The 26,711-nt window shown below is 37.7% G+C and overlaps 1 protein-coding gene across 1 annotated transcript in view; it reads left to right on the plus strand.

Moving 5' to 3' along the window:
* The window catches only part of myo10l1 (myosin X, like 1), a 65,668-nt gene that overhangs the window by 25,658 nt on the left and 13,299 nt on the right, over nucleotides 1-26,711 (plus strand). The window contains exons 3-21 of the mRNA XM_084127953.1: nucleotides 6,620-6,778; nucleotides 12,580-12,767; nucleotides 13,487-13,621; nucleotides 13,708-13,846; nucleotides 15,118-15,202; nucleotides 15,318-15,424; nucleotides 15,516-15,645; nucleotides 17,765-17,883; nucleotides 19,666-19,812; nucleotides 19,906-20,006; nucleotides 23,241-23,307; nucleotides 23,501-23,593; nucleotides 23,688-23,756; nucleotides 23,859-23,941; nucleotides 24,041-24,149; nucleotides 25,302-25,382; nucleotides 25,488-25,612; nucleotides 25,702-25,831; nucleotides 25,955-26,061. Of these exons, the coding sequence (XP_083984079.1) occupies nucleotides 6,620-6,778; nucleotides 12,580-12,767; nucleotides 13,487-13,621; nucleotides 13,708-13,846; nucleotides 15,118-15,202; nucleotides 15,318-15,424; nucleotides 15,516-15,645; nucleotides 17,765-17,883; nucleotides 19,666-19,812; nucleotides 19,906-20,006; nucleotides 23,241-23,307; nucleotides 23,501-23,593; nucleotides 23,688-23,756; nucleotides 23,859-23,941; nucleotides 24,041-24,149; nucleotides 25,302-25,382; nucleotides 25,488-25,612; nucleotides 25,702-25,831; nucleotides 25,955-26,061 (2,174 nt within the window). The remainder of the gene's footprint in view (nucleotides 1-6,619; nucleotides 6,779-12,579; nucleotides 12,768-13,486; nucleotides 13,622-13,707; nucleotides 13,847-15,117; nucleotides 15,203-15,317; nucleotides 15,425-15,515; nucleotides 15,646-17,764; nucleotides 17,884-19,665; nucleotides 19,813-19,905; nucleotides 20,007-23,240; nucleotides 23,308-23,500; nucleotides 23,594-23,687; nucleotides 23,757-23,858; nucleotides 23,942-24,040; nucleotides 24,150-25,301; nucleotides 25,383-25,487; nucleotides 25,613-25,701; nucleotides 25,832-25,954; nucleotides 26,062-26,711) is intronic.

Raw genomic sequence — 26,711 nt, forward strand, 5'->3', positions numbered from 1 at the left:
TATTATTCCAATTTAAAACAGCTGTTTTCTATGTGAATATACAGTAAAGTGTAATTTATTCCTGTGATCAAAGCTGAATTTTCAGCATCATTACTCCAGTCACATGATTCTTCAGAAATCAATATGATGTGATCAATATGATGATCAAGAAACATTTATGATTATTATCAATGTTGAAAACAGTTATTTACATTTTTATTTCAGGATTCTTTGATGAATAGAAAGTTCAAAAGAACAGCATTTATCTGAAATCTAAAGCTTTTGTAACATTAAACACTACCGTTCAAACGTTTGGGGTCAGTAAGAATTTTTATTTTATTTTTAGGGGAAAGAAATAAAATAAATCAATACTTTTATTCATCAAGGATGAGTTAAACTGATCAAAAGTTACAGTAAAGACATTTATAATGTTAGAAAATATTCTGTATTCTTAAATAAATGCTGTTCTTTTGAACTTTCTGTTCATCAAAGAATTTTGGAAAAAAAGTGTACACAACTGTTTTCAACACTGATAATAATCATAAATGTTTCTTGAGCATCAAATCATCAAATTAGAATGATTTCTGAAGGATCATGTGACACTGAAGACTGGAGTAATGATGCTGAACATTCAGCTTTGATCACAGGAATAAATTACAATTTAAAATATATTAAAATGGAAAACAGTCTTTTTAAATTGTCATAATATTTCACAATATTACTGTTTTTTTTATCAAATAAATGCAGCCTTGGTGAGCAGAAGATACTTCTTTTAAAAACATTAAAAAATCTTACTGACCCCAAACTTTTGAACGGCAGCCTAGTGTATATTTTGACACATTTTACATGCCTGCTTTAAGGGCCTGTTTCTATTTTTTCACGCTGTTTTTCTGCACATTCCTTGTGTTTCTTCTCCATCTCGCTGACTATTTTGACAGATACACACTGACACTGCTGCACACTCGCTCACTCGTTTAAAGTTGTGATTGGCCCAGCCCAGTGTCAATCAAGAAAAGAACCAATGGGCCGCTGATCTACGTGTTTCATGGACTGGTCTGTCAGAAAAAAGAAAGAAAAAAAAAACCTGAACACCGACTTTTTCTGACCAATGCATTACACCGGCACAAACCCAGCACCGCCAATTAAGCAAAACAAAACGAATGGGCCGCTGATGTACAAATTTTATGGGCCGTTAAAAAGAAAAAAATAATAATAATAAAAAATAATATATGAGTATGAGATGTATCGGCCCAAAAAGCACGTCGGCCCACCGGGAAAGTGCGCGGTATGCCCGATGGCCAGTCCAGCCCTGGTTGTAAAAGTTGTTAGCACTAGTAGAAAGAGCCAGAAGACCAAGAGCAAAACATTACCGACATAAATACAAAAAAAACAAATGACTAATTTCGCAGATTCAACTACTGTCTTGCATAGCCTACCTGTTAATGCGACAGCTTTAATTGAACTGTCACTGTGAGTGAGTGAGTGATGCTGCGGAGCGAGCGGGAAAACCTGGAGCGGATTAGCGGAATCAGCGGAATGCTTTGAGCGGAGCGGTGGGGGTGGGGAAGAGGGGCACCTCAGTCGATGAGGGCAGAGGGGCAGTGGCTCTAGCCACCGGGCCACCCCCCTGTGCACGGCCCTGACTGAAGAGCCTTCATGTAAACACCTTAATCGATCCGATTGAGCTCGATCCAAATGAAATTTCGATCGAATTGAAAGGGGTGGTTTATTCCTTTTCTAAACCAATCCATGTGAGTCTCTTACACGAATCACGTAGTAAACACAGTGCAGCGCTTCTGGGTTTTACGCCAGAACGTCGGCTCATTATTGGCCGACGCTGTTCACGTGATCACCACGACACATGCGTGTGATGCTGACGAAGGAGCTGGCCAATAATGAGCCGGCGTTCTGACATGACATGTAAACATGGCCACTGAAGACTTGGAGTAATGGTGGCTGAAATTTAGCTTTGCCATCACATGAATAAATTACATTTTATATTAATATATTAAAATAGAAAACAGTCATTTTAAAATTGTAATAATATTTCACAATTGTCAGGAGTATGCTTTGTGTGACTTAGTTTTCTAGTCTGTGTCATCCACATTTAGTTCACCTGTTGTTAATCAATTAGCTCATTAGTTCCCTCATTAGTTCTGGTATTTATACCCTGTTTTAGTTCAGTCCATTGTCATGAGTCTTCTATGATTTAATGTGGTTGTGGTCTCCTTTGTTGGAGTGATTATTAAAGACGGTTTCCTTGGACTATTCCTGTCATATGCTTCACTCAGCACTGCAATGTTGCTCTATATTTACTACATTTTTTATCAAATAAATCCAGCCTGGGTGAACTTTTGAACAGTACTGTAAATATTTGGCACAAAAGCTAACCCTAACCCTAACCCAAATTAAAATAATTCAATCACATTACATTATTGTGACAGGATGAAAGCATTGAATAGACATTACAAAAATGGCTTTAGAAATCCATATATTGTTTGTTTTATTTTCATATCACTGAACATACTGTCCTACAGTCCACAACAATCTAATTGATCATCAATCTTGTCTGAGGTAGATTCAGAGGTCATTCACACAAGACACCTTCTTGTTTTCATTCTGAGATGTATAGTTGTTGGTCTCTGTGCACATGCAGGCAGATGTTTTTAACCGTAATGTCACATCTCGCTGTTTTTCAGTGTCTTGTGCCATGTGCGCCATGTTTTTAATTCATATTTAAAAAGTGCATCTCAAGACCCCCACGTTGTTCCATTCTGCTGCTCTTCTGTTTGTCTATAGGTGTGAATGTAGGTCACTGGTGCTTATAGTCTCTCTCTCTCTCTCTCTCTCTCTCTCTATCTCTCTCTAGCTCGTGCTCTTTTTTTCAGCTTTCGTCTGAATCATGCAAAGCAGCTTCAAACATCAAACAGATTTGCAGGAATATCCATGTGCTGAGGGGAGAGAGATGGAGCGGCTGTGTGCTTGTGTGTGTGTGTGTGTGTGTGTGTGTGTGTGTGTGTGTGTGATTGGGTGGGTGGAGAAAATGGAGCATGAAGACCTCCTCATCTCCTCTTTTCAGCATCTACACACACACACACTCACTCTCTCTCTCTCTCTCTCTCTCTCTCTCTCTCTCTATGCCTTTTCCTTTTGGTATCTGTTTTATGTGATGCCACTATATGATCGTTCCACCATATTTGTTACGGAAGCTCTCTCATGTTTTTTAAATGCAATTTACAATGGAGAATTTCCCTATATCGTTATTGACACTGATACAGTCCATTCAAGCAGATTGAGTCAGACGTGACCGATCCACATCAGATACTTACAGTAGTAGTCACACAGTTAGGCTGTTACTGTCAATCTCCAAAAAGGTCAAAAACACCATAAAAGTATAATACAAGAAATCAGTAGTAGACTTTTGTACATATATATATATATATATATATATATATATATATATATATATATATATATATATATTAAAATATATATTAAATAAACCATATGATGAATAAATGGCATGTAGATTAGGTCTTCTAAACATAAGAGTGATATATGTGAGGAAAATATAATGAATACACGGACATCTTTAGAAGCTAGTTCGTATTTGTCGTATATTACACTCAGGGCAATTAAAACGTTCTTAAAGGAACACTCCACCGTTTTTTCATATTAAACTATGTTATTCCCTTAACTAAGACGAGTTGATACATACCTCTCTCGTCTCAGTGCGTGCACTCAATCGCTCTGGCGCGCGGTGACACTTTGATAGCACTTAGCTTAGCCTAGTTCATTCATTAGGGACCAAACAGAGATGAAGTTAGAAGCGACCAAACACCTCCACATTTTCCCTATTTAAATACAGTTACACGAGTAGTTACACAACCAAGTATGGTGACACAAAATAAAACGTGACGCTTTTCTAAGTGGGTAAAAAGGATAACTATAATGTATGGCAGAATAGCACTTGGGAGCACTTCGACTCGACGCAGTAAAAAGTCACGTTGGTTCTAATGACAGAAGTGAGAGGGAGAGGGGGAGAGGATTTTTCAGGAGTGATGATATTATTGCGCCGAGTCGAAGTGCTCCCAAGTGCTATTCCGCCATTCGCTGGACTATAATGTATGAATATAATCCTAATAGTGGCCTTTTTTACAGTAACAAACATATTATGTCTCTAATAACACACACTCAAATATACTGAAATGATGATTTATTTCTAAATCAGCTTTGTTTCTATATATTTCTAATGTTTGATTCTGATCAGGATCCTGGGAGGTCAATGTCATTACCGTCAGTTGTATTGATTAGCAGCAACTTGTCTCAGCTCATAAACGTTGACCTTTCCTTCCTTCCTTCAGTCTGTCGACCCCAATTTAACAGCATGTAACCAAGGCAAACACAATTCTCTCTGTCTTGCCCTCTAATGATGGTATATACCGTATTGTTCCGAATATAAGAAAAAATGGGGGCGTCTTATATTTAGGGTCTGGACTTTCACGTCAATAATACACCCGCAACAATATGGAGCGCCAGATACGTGTGAAACAAGTGTGCCCCCCAGGACTGATAAACACAGATGAGTCATCATACAATGCAGCCAAGAAATACGGTGTGTAACGGTGTGTATCCACTGGCGCGGATCAGAGTGAGCGTTTTCAGTTAATTCCTATGGAAGTTTTGCCTCAGGCTCACGCGCGAGCATGAAGTTGAACTTCAGTAGGAATGAACTGAAAAGGCTCACTCTGACTACGCTCGCTTCACGCCAGTGGACACGCACCATAAGAATGATGTGGTGCAATGGATTAGCATTACGCCGCAGAACAAGTCTTTCTCAGCGCCTGCCCTCCCACTTTAGGGAGAAACTGCTGTCATTTCAGCGCTTTGGAAAAAAACATTAATATTCCCTGGATCAGATAGGTAATGCAGATCAAATGCCTGTGTTTTTTGACATGCCAACATCTGTCACTGTACATAAAAATGGTGAGAAATCAGTCATTGTGAAATCTACTGGGAATGTGAACTAGGTTATTTTTATGGTGTGCCATAAAGTGTTTATTTTTGTGATTGTTGGTACATTTTATCAATATTTACCAATATTTTTGAAAAATATGCTAAATGAAATTTATTTTCAAATAAAAGTCAAATTATTCAAATATTTTCAAATTAAAAATAATTTTTTTTATAAATCTTCTTTATAAAAGACAAGATTTGTTCCTCAAAAGCCTTTTTTCCAAAAGGTACATCCTGAAAAAGGGGGGGATCGTCTTATAATCAGGGTCGTCTTATATTCCGAACAATACGGTATGTACACGTGCATGTGTTTTGTCTGTGCACTTAAACAGATTGTGGCTGATTTAATGGGTTTGAATAGAAACAGCTCATAAATCCATACCTGAAGTAAATGACACACACACACACACACACACACACACACATTAGTGGTTGCATTGATTTTTAATCTATCAGACTCTCAGGTCTCTCCTCATGAACTGGGCTGTGCTCTCTGGTTATCATGGCAACGAGTGGCACAAGAGTTATGTTTCAGCAGGAATGAAATAGAATGCTGAGAAGAAGAGAAAAATAGTCTCTCCCTTTTGTGTTGTCCACTCAAATAAAGCAGAGAACCTTTTAGCAAAGTACATGTGATGTGTGCAATATCTGCAGCTAAAGCATCACCAAATGGAGTTTATACCAAAAATAATGACTGTTATTGGACAGGTTTCACTTCATCTGTCTGCAGACCCTCAGTGGTTTACATAGTTGTCTGCATATTAAAGTTGCGATGTAACAGAAGAATCTTCCATATCGTGGCATACATCCAAGTGAAATGGATTATTGGAAAAGAAGAAAACTATGTAGGGCAGGGACTTGGTTCTATCCATCGGTTTTTGATTGGATGGAGGCAGATCTGAATGTGAGTTTGCAGTCGATTGTAAGAAAGGGTGGGGTTTAAGAGTGCTCAATAATTGGAGAAGTCCGGCATACTTTACCAGAGAGAAGTAAAAAAAGACAAGTAAAAAAAAAAAAAAAACATATACACGGATGAACCGTTCACAATAAAATCAATGACATGCATTTAGAAAACAGATTTCCATTTCATGCCAACTTTAAGCTGTTATTGGAGAACTTTATAACTGAAGAAATATATAATTTTATAGTTTATCATTTTAAAATGGAACAAAATTACTTCAGCTTTAACATAATTCCTGTCTCAAACACTGACAATGATAATCGGCATATTACACATTCAAAAACATTTTTAATGCTAACTGTGCACCCAGGTACACAGGTTTACATTTATCTCAATTGTTAAGAGTTACATTTTTTCTGAGTTTAAATAGGCCAGACTGTGCTCTGCTTGGCAAAATGTCTGGTGTTTTTGTCAAGAAGTGCCTGTTGGGTATAAAGGGTAAAGAAAGGCCTCAGCACGCTGAAACTCTGTGGAACAGAAATGCGGAAACCCTGCTGTCTGACTAATGCATTATTCAACTGAGGCATTCCCTTAAAATGGCCCAGGCAAGATCCTCTCCTCTTTTTTTGATGTACTACTCATGCATCTGTGTGTATATCAGCGGTTTGGGAATGTGAGAGCTCTGTTATTTTGTTTAACCCACTCTGTCTTTCTGTCTTTCAGGTGGTGTACCTGCAGCAGGCGGAGGTGAACAGGGAGAAGGTGTCCTTAATGGACCAGAGCAGCATTGATGGAGTGCAGGACATGTCCATGTTGGCAGAGCTTCATGAGGCCGCCATCATGCACAACCTTCATCAGCGGTACCAGAAAGACAGCATCTATGTAAGAATCTTACAGACACTTGACCTCACAATGCTCCATGAGACCTCTTATTATTGTATGCAACAAAAATTACTTAAAAACACTTCTATTAGTTGAATAAATTAATTGAATTTTATAGGTTTACAATAATTAATGTGTTTCAGAGTCTTTAGTTTATGTCCTCTTAAAAACAGTAAAGGCCTCTTAGATATCTTGAAATCTCCCCCACATTGAAGTTCTCTGTGATGTTCTTCTGCTGTTATCTGTCTCCCCATTAAAAGTTTTTTCACTTGCTAGAGGCCAAAAGTGAATGAGTCCTCTAAATGTTAACAGTGCTGCTCCACAGAGGTCATCAAACTGGTAAAATTGCAAAAAATGACACAAAATACTCTTAATTTAAAACAACAATGCCGATGTCTTCCACCCAGAGAGTCACTAGACCCAACTAAACTTTTGACTTTACCACTGATTATTTTAATTTGTTCTCTAAATAAGTCATCTAGAGTCATTGTGTCAAGCCTTGACAAGATTAGAATGGGACATTACAATGACCTTTTAGTTCCTCAGTTGATTCCTTCTATTGAATCTATACTTTTTAAAGCTTAAACTGAAACTGAAATACACTATTGTTCAAGAGTTTTGGGGTCAGAAGTAAATTAATATTTTTATTCAGCAAGGACTGTTCTTTTGAATTTTCTATTTCTTGTGATTCTATCAAAGAATCCTGGAAAAATCTATCACGATTGTATCAAGAAATGTTTATTGAGCATCAAATCAGCATATTAGTCTGATTTCTGAAGGATCATGTGACATTGAAGACTGGAGTAATGATGAATTCAGTTAATCACCGGAATAAATTACATTTTAAAATTTGGCCTATTAAAATAGAAAAAAAAAATGATACTAATAATGATACTTAATATAATGCAATATTGGTGAGCATTAGACTTAAAAAAAAAAAAAAAAAAAAAAAATCTTACCAATCTCAAACTAAAAATCTAAATATTTATTTACATAAATAAGAAATAAAACCTAAATGGTTACAATGAAAATGCTGGAAATAAAACAAAACTGAAAGGTAATATGCATTTGAAATTAGTAGAAAAATAAAAAAAACAAATTTGAAAATGCAAAACTATCTCCTATTTGAAATTCATAAGTGGTATATGCATATTATAATTTGATTGGAATTTGTCTTCAGACAAGAGTAAAAAATGAATGATTAATCAAAGCTGTAGAATTGTGTTTAGGACTCATCATTCAACACATTGAGCTGTGGTTCTAAAGTGGGCACTGTTAGTTTGAGTCGAGCCCATCATTTCCTGATCTTGTTTCCCCATCACATCCTTTACACTCTATACATAGGCTACAGGCTAATAAAAAAACAAAAAAAAAACAAGGATCGAGATATTCTACATGAAAGCGTTACCATGATAGTCAGTATCACTGATTTCAGCCTAATATAAATCATTACAAGTTTGCACATTTTCACCAGGGATTCCTCATGCCAGTACTTTATGAAAAAGTAGGTCAGTTAATGCCTAAGTGTTCACTCCATGTTTCCTGTGTAATCAATCCTGTGTTGTTTTGTATTCTGAGTTTTAGGGTGGACAGCTCTCTGACTGACTAAGAGAGGAACTGGAGTTTCCTGCCTTAGTTTAACAGAGTGATATTAACGCAAAACATCTCAGCCTGAGACTGAAAGGAAACCCTGTTTGATTAAGGAATTTTCCTTCTTCAACAAAAACATCCGAAGCCTAATACATCCCAAACTGGGTTTTCAGACAAAACTAATGTGTTGCAGGATTTATTAAAATAAGTACTGTAAATAATAGCCTGAGTAAATGTTCTATTGTTTGCTTTTATTTCCATTGTTTAAAGTGAGTTTATCAGCTTAAATATCAAGATATTTATACAGTATTTATATTACATCAACAAAGACAATTTTCATTTGCCACTATTGATGAATGAGGTTCTCGTGTGAAATTGAATTTATGTGAAACATAAATCTAGTTTAGTTTTTTTTGTTTTTTTTTAATAGAAGATTCAACCTGCACACTACACTGCAGGTGCTCAGTGCAAAGTTTTTTTTGTAATTAGGGATTAGAATTTATGCAAAAAAAAAAAAAAGTTTTAGTGTACAAGTGAATAACCAAATCCATTAACAATCAAACAACCTTACATTTTTAAAGTGAATAGTGACCCACGGTGCACTAAAGCCCAAAGTATACTTCGACCGCCTGCATTCCGTGTTGGTCCGCGCACTGTCTGTGTGACGTAATTTTGGGTAATTCAACTCACTTTTATCCTTCATTATTCTTCCGGGACATTTTTTGTATTGACAGAAAAAAAGAAGGAAAAAAAGAGAGAGAAAAAAAACAGCGTTCAACAGTGGCAACAACGTTCGAGTGTGTGAATGGCGATTGGCTCTCTGCCTTTTTTTATAAAGCTGCACCGAACGACAATTCCTCTACTTCCTTCTTTAGACCAATGACTTCGCACAGCCTAAACAAGCTTGACACAGAAGACCCTTGCCACAGAAAAGCACCTCATCAGCGGACGACATCACAAGCTGCTATTGTGTACTCACCACTCCCCTTCAACAGCAGCACAAATGTCAACACCAGAAGCAACCGTTGCCATGTCGTGGCGTGGGGCAAAAGCTAAAAGCTGTCTACACTGGGCGCGAAAAAGCGACCTTTACAAATCCATTTGTCCTTTGTGTCAAGTAGCGCAAACACTTGGAGGATGACATAAATAGAACAGGGCATCAGTTTATTATCGGGGATTTGTTGTGTCGTGCCAGATCCAGTGTAGACAGAATCACTGAGTGTGTTTACATGCACGTTTTTAACCCAATTATGCTTAATAAGCCGACAATGCAATGCCGTTTTCATGTAAAAACATTAACCCGTTTTCCTTTATCGGAGTAAGGTCATAAACGGCTTAAGAATAAATGTCCCCTTACTCCAATTTCGCCCAGCATGTTAACTCATTAACCTGATTTCTGTTGGCTTATTGAAGTGCGCATGTGTGATATGTAACAGCGCATCCAGACAGAGCGAGAGTTTTGCAGTAAGGGAGGAGGAAATATATCTTTCTTGACCCAAAAAAAATTATAGCCAACATAACAAATTAAATACTTGGAGTCAGATACGGAAATTACTACGTTTTGATGTCACTACTGGGAAATAACCTGATTTATTAATTAAGTCTTGTAAACGCTATTTATTTGCGTTGTCAGGTTATTGGTTTGCATGTAAATACGGACTACATTCAATAAGCTAATGTTTGTGAGTTATCAGCGTATTGGTGTGCACGTAAACGTGCTCATTGATTATAAGGGGTTTTGGTGTAGACATGACGAAAGTGAAGTGTTTTTCATTGCAGGTTTTTCAATTTAAAAGATCTTTCAATTTTTGAAATTATTTGGTTGTCAGAGGTGAGGTGGGGTGTTGGGGTGCCACAGTTTTTTACAGGTTTAAAAGGGGGCGTGACCAAAAAAGTTTGAGAACAGTTGGGCTATAAAGTCTGTTGCCAAAGAGAAGGGTCATGTGATCGGGTGACTAGGACTGGAACTGGAACCTCATTTGTCTAGACAGAGCCATACGTCACAGACTGCTGGTTTAGAGTTGTGGTCTGGAGGAACTGGTATGACTCACAGTCTGAATTATGATCCAAACATTCAAGCTTGACCTTTGCAAAATCCATAGAAAAAGAGTCAGTAAATCCCTCTTTGTAAGGATTGACTGGGACAGAGTCAAGTATATTGAAAGTTTTCAGCATGATTACAAAGCTTTTATTCATCAGATTCTTTTTAATCTTCCATCATGCGGTGTTAACAAACCCAGAACAAGTGATAAAGTGAAGCACCATTTATAAAGTATCAGTCCCAGTGTCAGAAGTAATTACTTGCAACAGCTGTGAACATGACCTGCCCTGTGTAGTTTACTACAGAGGGACAACAGCATCAGACAGTCATCTATACCTCAAACACATCATGCCATTCATAGGATCATAGGTCCAATAACCTGCTCTAACAAGTCAGATAATAGCTGTATTGTTGTTTATCTCTTTATATTTGTGCTGGTAATGAAATTGCAAGCCTTATGAGACACAGAATGATGAATAGCTCTAGTTCTCATATGCAGTAGAGGAAATTATGTATGGATGTTTTTTTATGATTAGCAAAGGTCAGTGTGATGTGTTTTATTAGAGCTTAAATAACATATCTCTATCAGTGTCTGAAATTAGCTTATACATTTCCTTGTTATTTGAATATAAAACTAAAACAGCATGCAAGGCTTTATTTTATCAGCTGTATTGTTGATCTTGCTTTAGACTGCAGATTTGTGGTGTCATGTTGTGCTAAATGGAGTGAATGTGATGGGCTCTGCTGCTCTCTTATCCCATCTTGGTAAATGGAAACTGTAATTTACCTTTCCCAGGATGCATGTATTGGGGTTGATGACTGATAGCAAGCGGTTATCTGATTTATCTTAGAGACAGAGACACAGCCGACCTGAATGAGAATGACTCCCCTCTTGGGGTGGTAGCGACAAAATAATTTTTGCAAGGACAACATTGACACACTTTTCAGATCCATTATGATTTTTGTACAATATCAGCATCGCTTTTTTTTTTTTTTAAATCGTGTGTTTTGCTTCTTAACAGGTTTGAGATTTTTTTTAACACCTCATAAATAGTTGCAGTAGATCAGGGGTTCTCAACTCTTGCCCTCGAGGGCCACTTTCCTGCAGAGTTCAGCTTTAACCCTAATCACACACACACACCTGAACAAGCTAATCGAGGTCTTCAGGATTACTAGAAAGTTACAGGAAGGTGAATTTGAATCAAGGTTGGAGCTAAACGCTGCAGGAAAGTGGACCTCGAGGGCCAGAGTAAGCGTTACCAATTTAAAAAACCTTTAAGACCTTAAAAAAATAAAAATAAAAAACGACTAGCATCTTTTTGGACTGTTGGTTAACATGTAGTCAGTCTCTATATCATACTCTTTCCATTGTCTGACAGAAAAAAGATGTAAATGAGAACAGCTTTATTGGACATTTGGCTATATTTTGTATTAAAATACAGTAAGTGAGATAACAGATGTAAAGTGCCAACAGTTGGTGCATTACGTTATCTAGTAATGACATTTAGCTACTTTTTGGGCAAGTTTTAACTACTTTCCATTGAAAAGAGGAGGCAACACTGGCCAGAGTTGATAACCACTGCAATAGATGACAGCCATGTATGAAATCAGTGATTATTACAAGCCTACAATAGATTTTTTTTTTTAATCCAAGCTCCCCTTGTGTAGCATCCACGGTGTTGTGTTTGGCTCCTCTCCAGTCATCCAGGAAAGTCGTAATTTAATCTTATCACTGCGCCATTGTTAAGATCAGCAAGTCATATTACTGCTGGTGGCCAGTGACCATGGGTGTTGTTAGCCTCAATATATAAAAATTGCAATCACACACCTACACATAAACACATTACGAAGACCAGCATGTAATGATGCATTTGATATTAAAAGAGATGGATTTAAGTTGTTACAGTGCGCATTGATACGGAGACACTTCATCCACAATCCTCTCATGACCTACTGACCCTGACACAACCAGCTTCTATTGTGAAATATGACCTGATCACATACTGATTGTTAAAGTTCCCTTTAAATTTCCCTTCATTTGTGGATATAAACTAAAATGTGCACTGATCACAAATGTGTACATTTGTCTCGATATGCTGGTTTTATTGTTTTACTACCTGTTGGCTTTCAATAGTCCTTAACTTACTGCCTCTCTTTTTCTGTTTCTCAGACTAACATAGGTTCTATCTTGGCGGCTGTGAATCCTTATAAGCAGATCGGAGGGCTGTATGATCTCTCTGCAGTGGAGCTGTATAGTCAGCATCATTTGGGCGAGCTGCCACCACATATCTTTGCTATTGCCAATGAGTGTTACCGCTGCTTATGGAAGAGGCATGATAGCCAATGTGTGCTGATCAGGTAATACAAGCCCTTCAAAAAAGTTTTTTTGATTTAGTCAAGCTGACAAACCTGCAGAACAAGCATGAAAATAAATAAGAGACTTTCTGTAAAAAAAAAAATTAAATGTAGTCTCAAAAGTCACAAAAAAGTAGCTCTCCAATAATAAAATCATTTATCGTCAGTAACATCAGTGTGTAATCAAGGGTTGCAGTGTTGTAAGTGCTCAGAAAAACCAAAACAAAACACAACACAAACAATGTCCCAAACCTGTCCCCCATTGGCTCACTTGGCAGTCTCTTTTAAAGAAGCGTCTGAACCACTGTGACAGGTATACCCAATGGACTGCAAATTTAAGTAATTTGTGGGCGGAGCAACCAATCACAAAACTCCCGAAACCAAACAGCAAGGGTCATCACACTCTATAACTTCTACCTGGAAAAAATCAGTGATGCTTTGTGTCACTTGTATCTTGTTTTAAAGCATGTAGATAATGTGAGGAAGGTTTGGAATGCTTTAGGCCTTATTCATTGACTTAGAACTGATGGGGATCCATTATTAGATGTTATCTCAGTGTACTAATCTCATTTGTGTTAAACCTAAAGGCTGAGTTTGAGCAGTTGTGGTTTAGACTTTTGCCACAAACTGCTATCAGATTTCACAGCATTGCAAATTCAATCAGGGTAACACAAATGTCAGTGAAGGTCATAAATGAATGTGTGTATGCATGTGTTTAACAGTGGTGAAAGTGGAGCTGGGAAAACAGAAAGCACCAAACTACTGCTGCAGTTCCTGTCTGTCATGAGCCAAAACTCTGCCGGGACACCGCCTACGGAGAAGAGCACGCGCGTGGAGCAGGCCATCGTACAGAGCAGGTATAGCGCATGCCTCAACACACACAGCCTAAGCATTTATATGCACACTCAAATGCATAACCTTTATACTTTTCTTTCTTGTGCAGTCCCATCATGGAAGCATTTGGGAATGCCAAAACAGTCTACAACAACAACTCTAGTCGTTTTGGGAAATTCATTCAACTTCATTTCTCTCAAAGCGGGAACATCCAGGGAGGATGCATCGTCGACTGTATCCTCCTCACTGTATTCAAATACATAGTTTTTGTATACAGAGATATCTTGTCCTTTACAGATGGTACCTTACCCTTGTGAAAAAGAAGTGAGCTTAATTGTATTGAATGTACACTTTTAGTGTACTTTAAAAAAACTTGCAGATAATATAATAATATATTACTGAAATAAAACGCCACTTAAGTGTACTTATAGAGAGTAAACTTTCATGACTGTGTTTAACACACTTAAGTATAATTTAAAAAGTGCACTTTGTAATCATTTCAAATTAAGTTTTACCCTAAATTACATTTTAAAAATTATGTTTTAATAATATTTCGCCATTCTTTAGAAAAATACTGTACACTTTGATGTGTTGACTAACATACTAAAGCACATGAAAACTACTTGATTATCATTTTAATTTTACTGTGTTATTCAGTATTACATTTAAAGTTAAATTGCAACTTCAACATTACAAATGTGTAATTACAAATATATTTAAATACATTATAGATTTCAATCAAAATTAGTGTATGACTGCTTGTCAATACATTTGGCAGTACACATCATATTTCAACAACAATACAAGTAATTAGGAAATTGCATATAAAGATGTAAATAAGTAATCTAAGTGTGTGAAAAATGCAACATGCAAGTTCAAGAAATTGCATTTAATATAAATGAAACTATAAAACTATAATATATTTTTATTTAATACAATTAAGTGTCAGAAAACACTACATTCAGTTCACAGTTAAGTATTCTTTTAAAAGTATATTAGTGTACTAAAGTGTACTTCTTTTGTCACAAGCGTATGTCACCTGTCCACTCATTAGGTAAAACAAATCTCAGTTCCCATAGTTACCCATTCATTTTTACTGAAATACAGTAGAATGACGCACTTCAACCATTTCATGTTTTCTCCCCCCCCCCCCCCCCCCACACACACACACACATTTCTGCCATTGAAATGAATGAGTGACTAAGGTAACATGCTTAACCATGTTCACAGTACCGTTTAATACAAGCACAGTTTCTGTATTTCCCTTAATTCTTGCCCCTTCAGATTTGCTTGAAAAGGTAAACCTTGCTGTCTCCTGTGTGGCTCACCCCTAACTACCAGAAATCAATCTTCTGTGATCAACTGTTCACAGTATAAAACCAACCATTTTTCTGTTGATACGATTTGGCACTGGATATCTTGTCAAAGGCAGAATCACTCCCCTATTTTGCAGAGAAACAGTGTCTGCCAAAGTGAGATTCTCGCCCACTCATCACATGTGATCTGATCTGTGTTCCAGAATCGAGTGGTTAGGCAGAATCCAGGGGAGAGAAACTACCACATCTTTTATGCTTTGCTGGCTGGGACCAGCAAAAGCCAAAAGGGTGAATAAACACACATGCATTTCCACAACGCAGATGATGCTGGCATATTAGTATCAACTAGAATACACACTCATGTTGACAGACTGAATGATTAGATATGTCCCTCTGTTTATAGAGACATATTTTCTAGAAGACTCCCCTGAGGTTTTTCATTACCTGAGTCAGTCAGGATGTGTGAAGGACCGCAGTCTCGATGACAAGCAGCATTTTGATGACGTCATGGTATAAAAAAATCAAATAGATTAACATTCTTAAGGTAGACAAAAAACTAAGAGCAGAATGATTCATTCTCTCTTTCTCTTTTTGTCTTCAGGAGGCTCTGAAGGTCATGGAGTTCACAGAGGAAGAGATCAGAGATATGTTTAAACTGCTTTCTGGAGTTCTGCAACTTGGCAATGTGGAGTTCATGACAGCAGGGGGCGCGCAGATCACCACCAAACAGGGTGAGAGGTGTCATTCATCTGTTACTAATAGATATACCATGGTCTGTCAGAATACTCGATTGGGCATTCAAACTGTATAATGCACAGGTAGTTTCAGTCAGTTTAATCACTGTTCTATATTAATGCACTGCTTTCATTGCAGAACACATATACGCACATATCATTCGCACACAGAGATTGGAGAATGCTCTGAACACACACAGAAACATTCAGGAACATAGAAACTTGTTGTCAATTCTGCCCCATGCCTTTTATTAATAAATTAGCTTTGCTACATTTACTATATTACTCAGCAACGAGGTGGTAACATGGCTGTTTTTGAAGTAATTAAACTCACAGCTTCATTGTTAGTAAAGACACTGCACAGATGCAGGTAATTCACACGCACCAGTGTTAATTTCGTTAACGAAAACTATGACGAAAAATGTTCGTTGACGACCTTTTTTCCCCTGACTAAGACAAGACGATGAGAGACGACACCCACGTCATTAAACGATAACTGTGACTATATCAACACATGCAATAGCGTTGACGAAAAAAGACGAGACTGAAATGTGTTTAAACATTTTTTAAACTTAACCGAAACCACTTGTTTGTGTCAAATAAAGGAGACGACAACACACTGACACTTTTTTACGAGCGTTCATGCTTACGGTTGCCAGATTTTAATAATTAAATCCCCAGACAGAGCTTTTCTGTTAAAAGAACACGTTTTCTACCCGGTCTTTTCAATAGTATCTGGCAACCATGCGCGCGCGCTCTCTACACTGCTGAAGAAGCGCGGATGATCTGAAAACACAGACAAGTAAGCTGGAGTTTAGCGATCTTCATTTGAGATTTTCTACTTAAAGTGTCTTTCAGTCGGTCTGTGTTCTGCCACGAGCCGTTTGCGCTATCTGTGCTACTAAATCTGCGATCAAAATATAGGCTGATATCCAGCAGTGTTTTTAATGTCGATTATATTATACGAGCAAGAATGCAATGTTTCCTTAATATCCACACGATTTCAAATGAGACATTGATTTTATACAACAGTTCAACAAACAGAAGGGTAACATTAAATGATTTACTACATTTAAAACAGTATTGTCATAGGCTTATTGCTCTATTTTGCAACGAAAACTACAGCAGAACTGCAGCACACAGCGGTGATTCGTGAACGATTCTGTGGCAGAATGAATCGTTAGATTCAATGACCCGTTCATAAAAATAGCAGCTTGCTTCCTTACTGAATGAATGAATTAATGGCTTTAATTTAATATTTTAAAAGTTTTTACCATCATCATTGCATATTTATTGAACATTGTTTAATTTAAAAATATATATATATAAAAAAATATTGTCCCTTAATGGAAAAAGTGTGACTGCAGTCTAAGTGGAAGAGAGTACCAGGGGGTATGGCACTCTAAAAACCACTGAACTAAGGAAAAGGGGTATGTAGAATTGCTACTGCTAAAGAGTGCAATGTCAATACAGCCTGTTACCTTAATTTACATTTCTCATAAGCTTAATTGAATTGGCCTAGAGATAAAAAATTTAGGACATTTTTTGTCTAAAGACTACATATAAATAGCTACCAAAATTAATGTCGGTAACTGCAGTTTGACTAAAAGTTGCCAAAAAACGCAATGACTTTTCGTCAACTAAAACTAGACTAAAACTATGAAAGAAAAAATGACTAAAATGTGACTAAGACCAATAAGTATTTTCGTCTCAAGATGAAAACTAAGACTAAATCAAAAATGGCTGCCAAAATTAACACTGACACGCACATCTCTCATCTCTCATCTCTCTCTCTCTCTCTCTCTCTCTCTCTCTCTCTCTCTCTCTCTCTCTTGCTCTCTCGATAATTTATTAAAATAAATGTTATAATTCAATTAAATAAATGTAATCTTGCCACACTACTTTATCTCTGTGTCTGATTTAAAGCGTGCAGATGCTAAATCTAACAAGTAGTAGCTGACAAAAATAACCGGCAACCCTCCGATTGACGTTGGGTGGTTCTTTGCTTCTACGTAGTGCATTAAAACCATGTAATGCACACCTAGCCGTGGGTTATCCATTACATAGACGTCACTATTATGTGTTTGTTAGTAATTCTCTTCTCTAATTCCTGTAGTTGTCACTAATGTGAGCGAGCTCCTGGGCCTGGACAGTTTTCAGTTGTCTGAGGTTCTGACCCAGCGTTCCATGATCCTCAGAGGAGAAGAGATCTGCTCTCCACTCACAGTGGAACAGGTACAATCATAAATTTATATATATATACAGTGAGGAAAATAAGTATTTGAACACCCTGCTATTTTGCAAGTTCTCCCACTTGGAAATCATGGAGGGGTCTGAAATTGTCATCGTAGGTGCATGTCCACTGTGAGAGACATAATCTAAAAAAAAAAATCCAGAAATCACAATGTATGATTTTTTAACTATTTATTTGTATGATACAGCTGCAAATAAGTATTTGAACACCTGAGAAAATCAATGTTAATATTTGGTACAGTAGCCTTTGTTTGCAATTACAGAGGTCAAACGTTTCCTGTAGTTTTTCACCAGGTTTGCACACACTGCAGGAGGGATTTTGGCCCACTCCTCCACACAGATCTTCTCTAGATCAGTCAGGTTTCTGGGCTGTCGCTGAGAAACACGGAGTTTGAGCTCCCTCCAAAGATTCTCTATTGGGTTTAGGTCTGGAGACTGGCTAGGCCACGCCAGAACCTTGATATGCTTCTTACAGAGCCACTCCTTGGTTATCCTGGCTGTGTGCTTCGGGTCATTGTCATGTTGGAAGATCCAGCCTCGACCCATCTTCAATGCTTTAACTGAGGGAAGGAGGTTGTTCCCCAAAATCTCGCAATACATGGCCCCGGTCATCCTCTCCTTAATACAGTGCAGTCGCCCTGTCCCATGTGCAGAAAAACACCCCCAAAGCATGATGCTACCACCCCCATGCTTCACAGTAAGGGATGGTGTTCTTGGGATGGTACTCATCATTCTTCTTCCTCCAAACACGTTTAGTGGAATTATGACCAAAAAGTTCTATTTTGGTCTCATCTGACCACATGACTTTCTCCCATGACTCCTCTGGATCATCCAAATGGTCATTGGCAAACTTAAGACGGGCCTTGACATGTGCTGGTTTAAGCAGGGGAACCTTCCGTGCCATGCATGATTTCAAACCATGACGTCTTAGTGTATTACCAACAGTAACCTTGGAAACGGTGGTCCCAGCTCTTTTCAGGTCATTGACCAGCTCCTCCCGTGTAGTTTTGGGCTGATTTCTCACCTTTCTTAGGATCATTGAGACCCCACGAGGTGAGATCTTGCATGGAGCCCCAGTCCGAGGGAGATTGACAGTCATGTTTAGCGTCTTCCATTTTCTAATGATTGCTCCAACAGTGGACCTTTTTTCACCAAGCTGCTTGGCAATTTCCCCGTAGCCCTTTCCAGCCTTGTGGAGGTGTACAATTTTGTCTCTAGTGTCTTTGGACAGCTCTTTGGTCTTGGCCATGTTAGTAGTTGGATTCTTACTGATTGTATGGGGTGGACAGGTGTCTTTATGCAGCTAACGACCTCAAACAGGTGCATCTAATTTAGGATAATAAATGGAGTGGAGGTGGACATTTTAAAGGCAGACTAACAGGTCTTTGAGGGTCAGAATTCTAGCTGTTAGACAGGTGTTCAAATACTTATTTGCAGCTGTATCATACAAATAAATAGTTAAAAAATCATATATTGTGATTTCTGGATTTTTTTTTTTAGATTATGTCTCTCACAGTGGACATGCACCTACGATGACAATTTCAGACCCCTCCATGATTTCCAAGTGGGAGAACTTGCAAAATAGCAGGGTGTTCAAATACTTATTTTCCTCACTGTGTATATATATATATATATATATATATATATATATATACATACATACATGCACACTTTCTCGTAATGACATGTTTTTATAAAAAAAGTTGACAGTTATTCTCTTCTGACTCCACTTGTCCATTTTCTTTTCTCATTTTTGATTGACAGGCGATAGATTCCCGGGATTCAGTTGCCATGGCGCTTTATTCTCAGTGCTTCTCGTGGATCATTATGCGAATTAATCAGAAAATAAAGGGCAAAGATAATTTCAAGTCTATTGGAATCCTGGACATCTTTGGTTTTGAGAACTTTGAGGTGTGAGGCCACTACAGATCACATGTTCATTCACACAGATAGACACATAATATTTTTACTGAGATCTAACACAAGTGTTTCTGTGTTCTGAAGGTGAACCGTTTTGAGCAGTTCAACATTAATTATGCTAATGAGAAACTGCAAGAATATTTCAACAAACATATTTTCTCTCTGGAGCAACTGGAGTATAACAGGTAAAGACTGACATCCGTGAGTGCATGAAAAGTTTGGTCAAGTCCAGTCACCTTTATTTATAGCGCTTTATACAATACAGATTGTTTTAAAGTAGCGCTACAGTGATAAGCAGGACAATAACGATTCAATGATGCAAACAGTATTCAACTGCTGTAAAGCAGCTCTAAAAAGACAATAGTAAAGAGTCATTATTCAGTTGGAATTAGTTCAGTGTTGATTCATTTCGGTTTAATAACTGTGTAAAGTACATCAATTATGAAATGAGTTCAGTTCAGCTATAAAGCAGCTCTGCAGAAAACAGTGATGTCATCATCCAGCTAAGTTGATCTCATCCGATAGCGTCAGTGCAGTCAAATCAGTAATATTGCTGAATACCCAACTAAGCAAGCCAGAGATGGCTGTGGCAAGGAACCCAAACTCCATCAGGTGATAGAAATGGAGGAAAAGAACCTTGGGAGAAACCAGGCTCAGTCGGGGGACCAGTCCTCCTCTGGCCAACGAACGAACACGGTGTGATTATGATTCAGGCTGCATCACAAGTCAGAAGTCAGATTGTGGATCAATACCATTCAAATATTTTTCATCCAGTTCCTTTTGCTTGAAGATCGGATTCATCACGTCAGTATGGAGACGATGCTGGCCATAGGGGTCTGTGCAGAGAACTTGTCTGGTTCTTGTGGTCTTTGCTGAGGGTCTGTGCCGATGGCTATCATGTCGACGAGGCCTTCTCAAGGGATTGCCTAGTAGACATGGTCTCTGCTGACATTCAGTGCTACAGTGAGGTCGTGTCTAGGTGCAGGTCCACCATCTGATCTGGATACGACCCGGATCCGGCTGACTACGGTAACCTTTGGATAAGGATGAGACAGACAGACAAATGTTAGCGTTGATGCCATTCTTCTTAGGATGTAACAAGTACATCTGTGGTTATGGGAAGTGTTCCCAGTTGACCTAATTTATGCAGCTTAACAATCCTTTAATGGATTTGGATGCCAGGTTAAAGAGATGTGTTTTTAGTCTAGATATAAACTGACAAAGTGTGTCTGATTCCCGAACAATGCTAGGAAGACTGTTCCAAAGTTTGGGTGCTAAATAGGAAAAGGATCTACCACCTGCAGTCGATTTTTATATTCTAGGTTTTATCAACTGGCCAGAATTTTTTGACCGCAATAGACGAAAAAGACGATTTAGTGCTTTGGAAGTAATTTGCAATATTTTTGAATGCAGTGTTGACAGAACTGGGCTAATATGGTCATACGTCCTGGTTCTAGAAAGAACTCTAGCTGCTAAATTTTGTACTAGCTGGAGTTTGTTTATTAAGCGCACAGAGCAACCACCCAGTAGGGCATTACAATAATCTAGCCTTGAGATCATGAACGCATAAACTAACTTTTCTGCATTTGTCATTGAGAGCATAATGTCATAATTTAGATATATTTTTAAGATAGAAAAATGTGGTTTTACAGATGTTAGAAATGTGGCTTTCAAATGCAAGATTGGAACACCCAGGTTCCTAACTGATGACAAAGATCTGACAGAGCAGCCATCAAGTGTTAGTCAGTATTCTAGGTTATTACGTGTTGAGGTTTTTGGTCAGATATTTAAAATATACTCAGGTATATTCAGGTTCAGATATTTATTCAGAGTTAAGTAGGAAATTACTAGTCATCCAATGTTTTTATATCAACTAAGCATTTCGTTAATTTTGTGAATTTGTATGTTTCTTCAGGGCGTAAAGATTTATAGAGTATCATCAGTGTAACAGTGAAAACTAACGGCATGCTTCCTACTGATATCTCCCAAGGGTAGCATGTACAGGGTGAAAGCAACGGTACTGGTACTGAGCCTTGCGGTACTCCATACTGCACTTGTGATTGATATGACACCTCTTAGTTTACTGCTACAAATTGATAATGGTCAGATAAATATGTTTTGAACCATGCCAGTGCAATGCCAATTCCATTAGTGCAATTCCACTAATGCCAACGTAATTTTCGAGTCTATTTAAAAGAATGTTGAAGTCGATAGTATCAAATGCAGCACTAAGATCCAGTAACACTAACAGAGAGATACAACCTCGATCAAATGATAAGAGCAAATCATTTGTAACTCTAATGAGAGCAGTCTCATTACTATGATACGGTATAAATCCTGACTGGATATCCTCACAGACACAATTTCTTTCTAAGAAGGAACATAGTTTTGAGGATACTGGCTCACAAGTATCTGGCTCATTTTTGACAGAAAAGGGAGATTCGAGATCGGTCTGTAATTAACTAATTCTCTAGGATCAAGTTGTGTTTTTTTTTTAAATGAGAGCCAGCATAACAGCCAGCTTAAAAGCTGATGATTTAATAATGATGAATTAACAATATTAAGACTTCTGGAACTTCTGGACTTCTTGTGGACTTATGGACTTCTCTTTCAGTAGCTTAGTTGGTATAGGGTCTAACATACATGTTGCTGATTTTGAAGATTTGACAAGTTTAGACAATTATTCCTCTCCTATAGCAAAGAATGAATGTAATTGTTCATCAGGGGGTCTATAATTTAGCCACTGTATCAAATAAATACCTAGGGTTGTGTTCTAAGAGTTGAAAAGCATTATGCAAATGTATTTTCTAGTGACGTAGAACCTTACGCAGTGGGATTCGAATTACAAACGACTCGTTTAGACGGTTCTGAGTCGATTCTTTCTTTTTGGGAGACAATAACTTTATTTATCGTGCACTTTTGACTTTACAAATTTGCAGAACGTTTACATTCACAAACAGCTATTTTACACACTGCATGAAAGGGAATATTTGAAAAACCACAATAGGGGCACTTTAAGCGCAAAGGAGCAACCTTATCTAAAGTGCTGGAAAAGAGAGTCAATAGTTTCTCTTGCAACATTGAGTTCTTCTAAGCTGTCTGGTATGTTGAGGAGTTGATCAGGAAGATTATTTATAAAGTAATCTTTAGTGGTAAAGGTGATTGTTCTACCATATTTGTAACAGGGAGATGGTTTTGCAGCCTTGGCTTAATGGTGTATACACGAGACTAGATAATGATCTGAGATGCCATCGCTCTCCTGCAGAACACCATCAACATTGATTTGGTCTGCTGTTACATCTATTCTTACATGTGTATTGTATCTCTTAAGTGCCAGATAACCTGAAAAGTTATTACAAATACAATTTAAGCATTTGAAAAGATTTTGTATAATATAACTAACAAATTCTGTCATACAGGGAAGGGATTCACTGGGAAGCCATTGATTGGATGGACAATGCAGAATGTCTGGATCTAATTGAAAAGGTAATCTAATCATGGTTAGCTGTTGGGAACAATTTGGTTTAATTTAGTCGGACTACTTATGCATTCATTCAATCAAAGTTCAATTTGATTATTATAAGTTAAGTTTTCAGTATTATAAGTATTTCATTATTTATTATAAGTAGGTTTTCAGTTTTGTGTTAATTAACACTTATCTAATGTTGTGTTTATACAGAAACTGGGCATGTTAGCTCTGGTTAACGAGGAGAGCCGATTTCCCAAAGGCACTGACTTCACCCTGCTGGAGAAACTGCATGGCAGACACTCTGTGAGTTATATTCTCATCATACAAGCCAGGGACATGATACAATTCAACCAAGCATAACACGAATACACTTACAAATGAGGTTGTTTATCCACAGACTAATCCCTACTATGTGAAACCCAGACTGGCAGACCATCAGTTTGGAATAAAGCACTATGCTGGAGAGGTATACGAAGTGTCTGTCTGTCTATCTATTTATCTGTCAGTTAGTCTGTCTGTTTGCCTGTCTTCCTTTTTTAATCTTTATATTTTGTCTTCTTTTTTATAGGTTTTATATGATGTGAGGGGGATTTTAGAGAAGAACAGAGACACATTTAGAGATGATATACTGAACATGCTGAAGGATAGTAGGTAAGACACGAATACACACAAATTCATAAACTCACACACACGTTAAGGCAATTTTGTTCTTGTGTAGTTTAACCTGTGAGTGATGCTGTGTGTGTGCAGATTGGATTTCATCTATGATCTGTTTGAGCAAGTGAGCAGCAGAAACAATGAGGAGACCTTGAAGATGGGCACGGCCAGAAAAAAGCCCACTGTCAGCTCTCAGTTCAGAGTGAGATATAGCTTCCATATCAAGACTTTCATATTAATAATAGACCTAACTAGATTCACTAGTCAGTTAAGTCAGTGTCTTATTCACATTTTGCTTGCAGCTAGGGTGACCACCATCAAACAAACCAAATGTGGGAAGATTACTAAGTTTGTGTGGGACAATGTGGGACATGTTACCAACACTAAAACATAACCTGAAACTGTTATATAATGTCTATCTAACTTAATAAAAACATCTGTATTCTGCCTTTCAGCTGATAAAAATACTTTGTTCTTTAGTCCCTTCCAGAAAACACCATTACATCACAATGTAACATAACATGTCTTTATTTTACATGTCATTTAAACTCAACACCACTGAGGCCAAAGGCAGCAGGCATCATGCAGATAACTATTTTTGAAACAGTTCTGACCAGGTCCAACTTAAATCTAACAAAATAAATAATGAATAAATCAAATATAAAACAACATGAAATTAGTTCATTGACAGTCTTGTATATTAAGAATATATTAAACCAAAAACTTTCATATTTTTAGAAAGGATGTGAATTAAAACAACCACAGCAGGCAACAAGTTGATACATTCTGTTCTCCGCCAGCACCAGAGAGCACACTTGGCTGAAACACAAGAAAACAGCACATACCAACCAAATATTAAAATCATACTGGAGGCTCACATTATTCTATTCTGAATAAAATTTTAATTTACCGAATTATCCATTTGTTTTCCGACAGGGAGCACATGGAACGAATCACCGCTCCACATTTTGATTGACAGCCGTCACAACCTACTAGTGACCGTGTTTACTCCTTTCTTTTCAACCATTGGATAGGATTTAAAAAACGGCTGTTCTATTTGTACTTCTGACGAAGCGCTGTTAAACATTGGTGAAAAACTACGTTGCAAAAAGAATAAATAAAATGCTTTCTTAAAAAGGCAAAATAACACATGCACGTTTTCTTAATATGATAATTAAAAACCAACAGACTGATGAAAATGCGGGACATTTTCTCAATATGTAACGTACGGGACAAGGGGTGAAAATGCTGTGCGGTACATCGCAAAGCGGGACGGGTGGTCACCTTACTTGCAGCCCCTTTCGACTTGTCAGTGATTTAAGACATTTGATTGGTTGTCTCTTCTGTCCTTCAGGACTCTCTTCATTCTCTAATGGCCACTCTCAGTGTATCCAACCCCTTCTTTGTGCGTTGCATTAAACCCAACATGGACAAGGTTAGAGCAGTCACATCAACCAATCAGAATGCAATTAAAAAAATTAATTGTGATGTTATTCCACACACATTATAAATTTTAATAATGTTTGTTTCTCTTCTATAGAACCCAAACAAGTTTGACCCAGATGTGGTTCTGAATCAGTTGCGGTACTCTGGCATGTTGGAGACAGTAAAGATTCGCAGAGCTGGATTCCCTGTCAGACGTACCTTTAAAGACTTCTTTACCAGGTAAGGGTTAAAACAAATATAGATGCATGAGTTTTTGTTGGCTCATGTTTTCTGGGAGACGTTTATGATTTTGTGGTTGTGTACATCAGGTATAAGATCATTCTCAAGGAGAAGGAAAAGGCATCTGTGGCTTCCAATGGAGATGAGAAAAAGAAGAGCACAGATTTGCTGACACTCCATGACAGGAGCAAGAAGGAGTGGCAGTTTGGAAAGACCAAGGTATACCTTTGACATCTTCCTCTATAAATGTGCTTATTTATGTCTCTTTTAAATTAATGGTAGGCACATTTTCACTTGTGTTTTGTTTGATGGCACTAACCTGTGATAACCTTTGCTCCCTAGGTGTTCCTAAAGGAATCTTTGGAACAGAAGCTGGAGAAGCAGAGAGATGAAGTGCGAAGCAAAGCCGGACTGATAATACGAGCCTATCTTTTGAGATATACTGCCAGGTGTGTGTATTTCTTGGGTTTTTACACAGATTACATTAGATTGCATTTGGTTTCCAAAACATTTCAATACACAACATTTGTTTAATATCCTTTTGAATTTGAACATGTCACCCGCTTTTTCAAAACACACACATTGCCTAGATGGTCTAGTTTCCAGCCTGTCCAGATGTTTTATTTGTCATCTGGTCACCCTATATTACATTTAGGTTTTATTCAGGTTTCCCATAATCTAGTAATTGTTTTTCCTCATTGAATAATACAAGAAATTTTGAAATGTGCACTACTGTTCAAAAGTTTGGGATTGGTAAGATTTGATGGCAAAAGTTTTTTGTATATATTTGTAAATGCCTAATCTTTGTTTGTTAGTGCTTATCTCGGCCCTGTTTACACCTGGTATTAAGATGTGTTTTGGTCGATCGGATCACCTAAACACAGGTGTAAACGGAGTCTAAACCATTTTGAGCTTGTCCACTTTCGACCATTTCCAGAGGTAGTCGAAAACTCATTAGACCGGTCGTTTTCCTAGTGTAGTAACGGATTGTGGTCGAATGAGTTTGAACAGCCACAAAAGACCGCCTACTCTCCGCCTACTGACCTAATGCGTAAACATTATGGAAGCGCACTAGCCAGATGGGATTTTAACTTTGTCA

Source organism: Abramis brama (assembly GCF_963993115.1).
Source record: "Abramis brama genome assembly, chromosome: 11".
Classification (NCBI taxonomy): Eukaryota; Metazoa; Chordata; class Actinopteri; order Cypriniformes; family Leuciscidae; genus Abramis; species Abramis brama.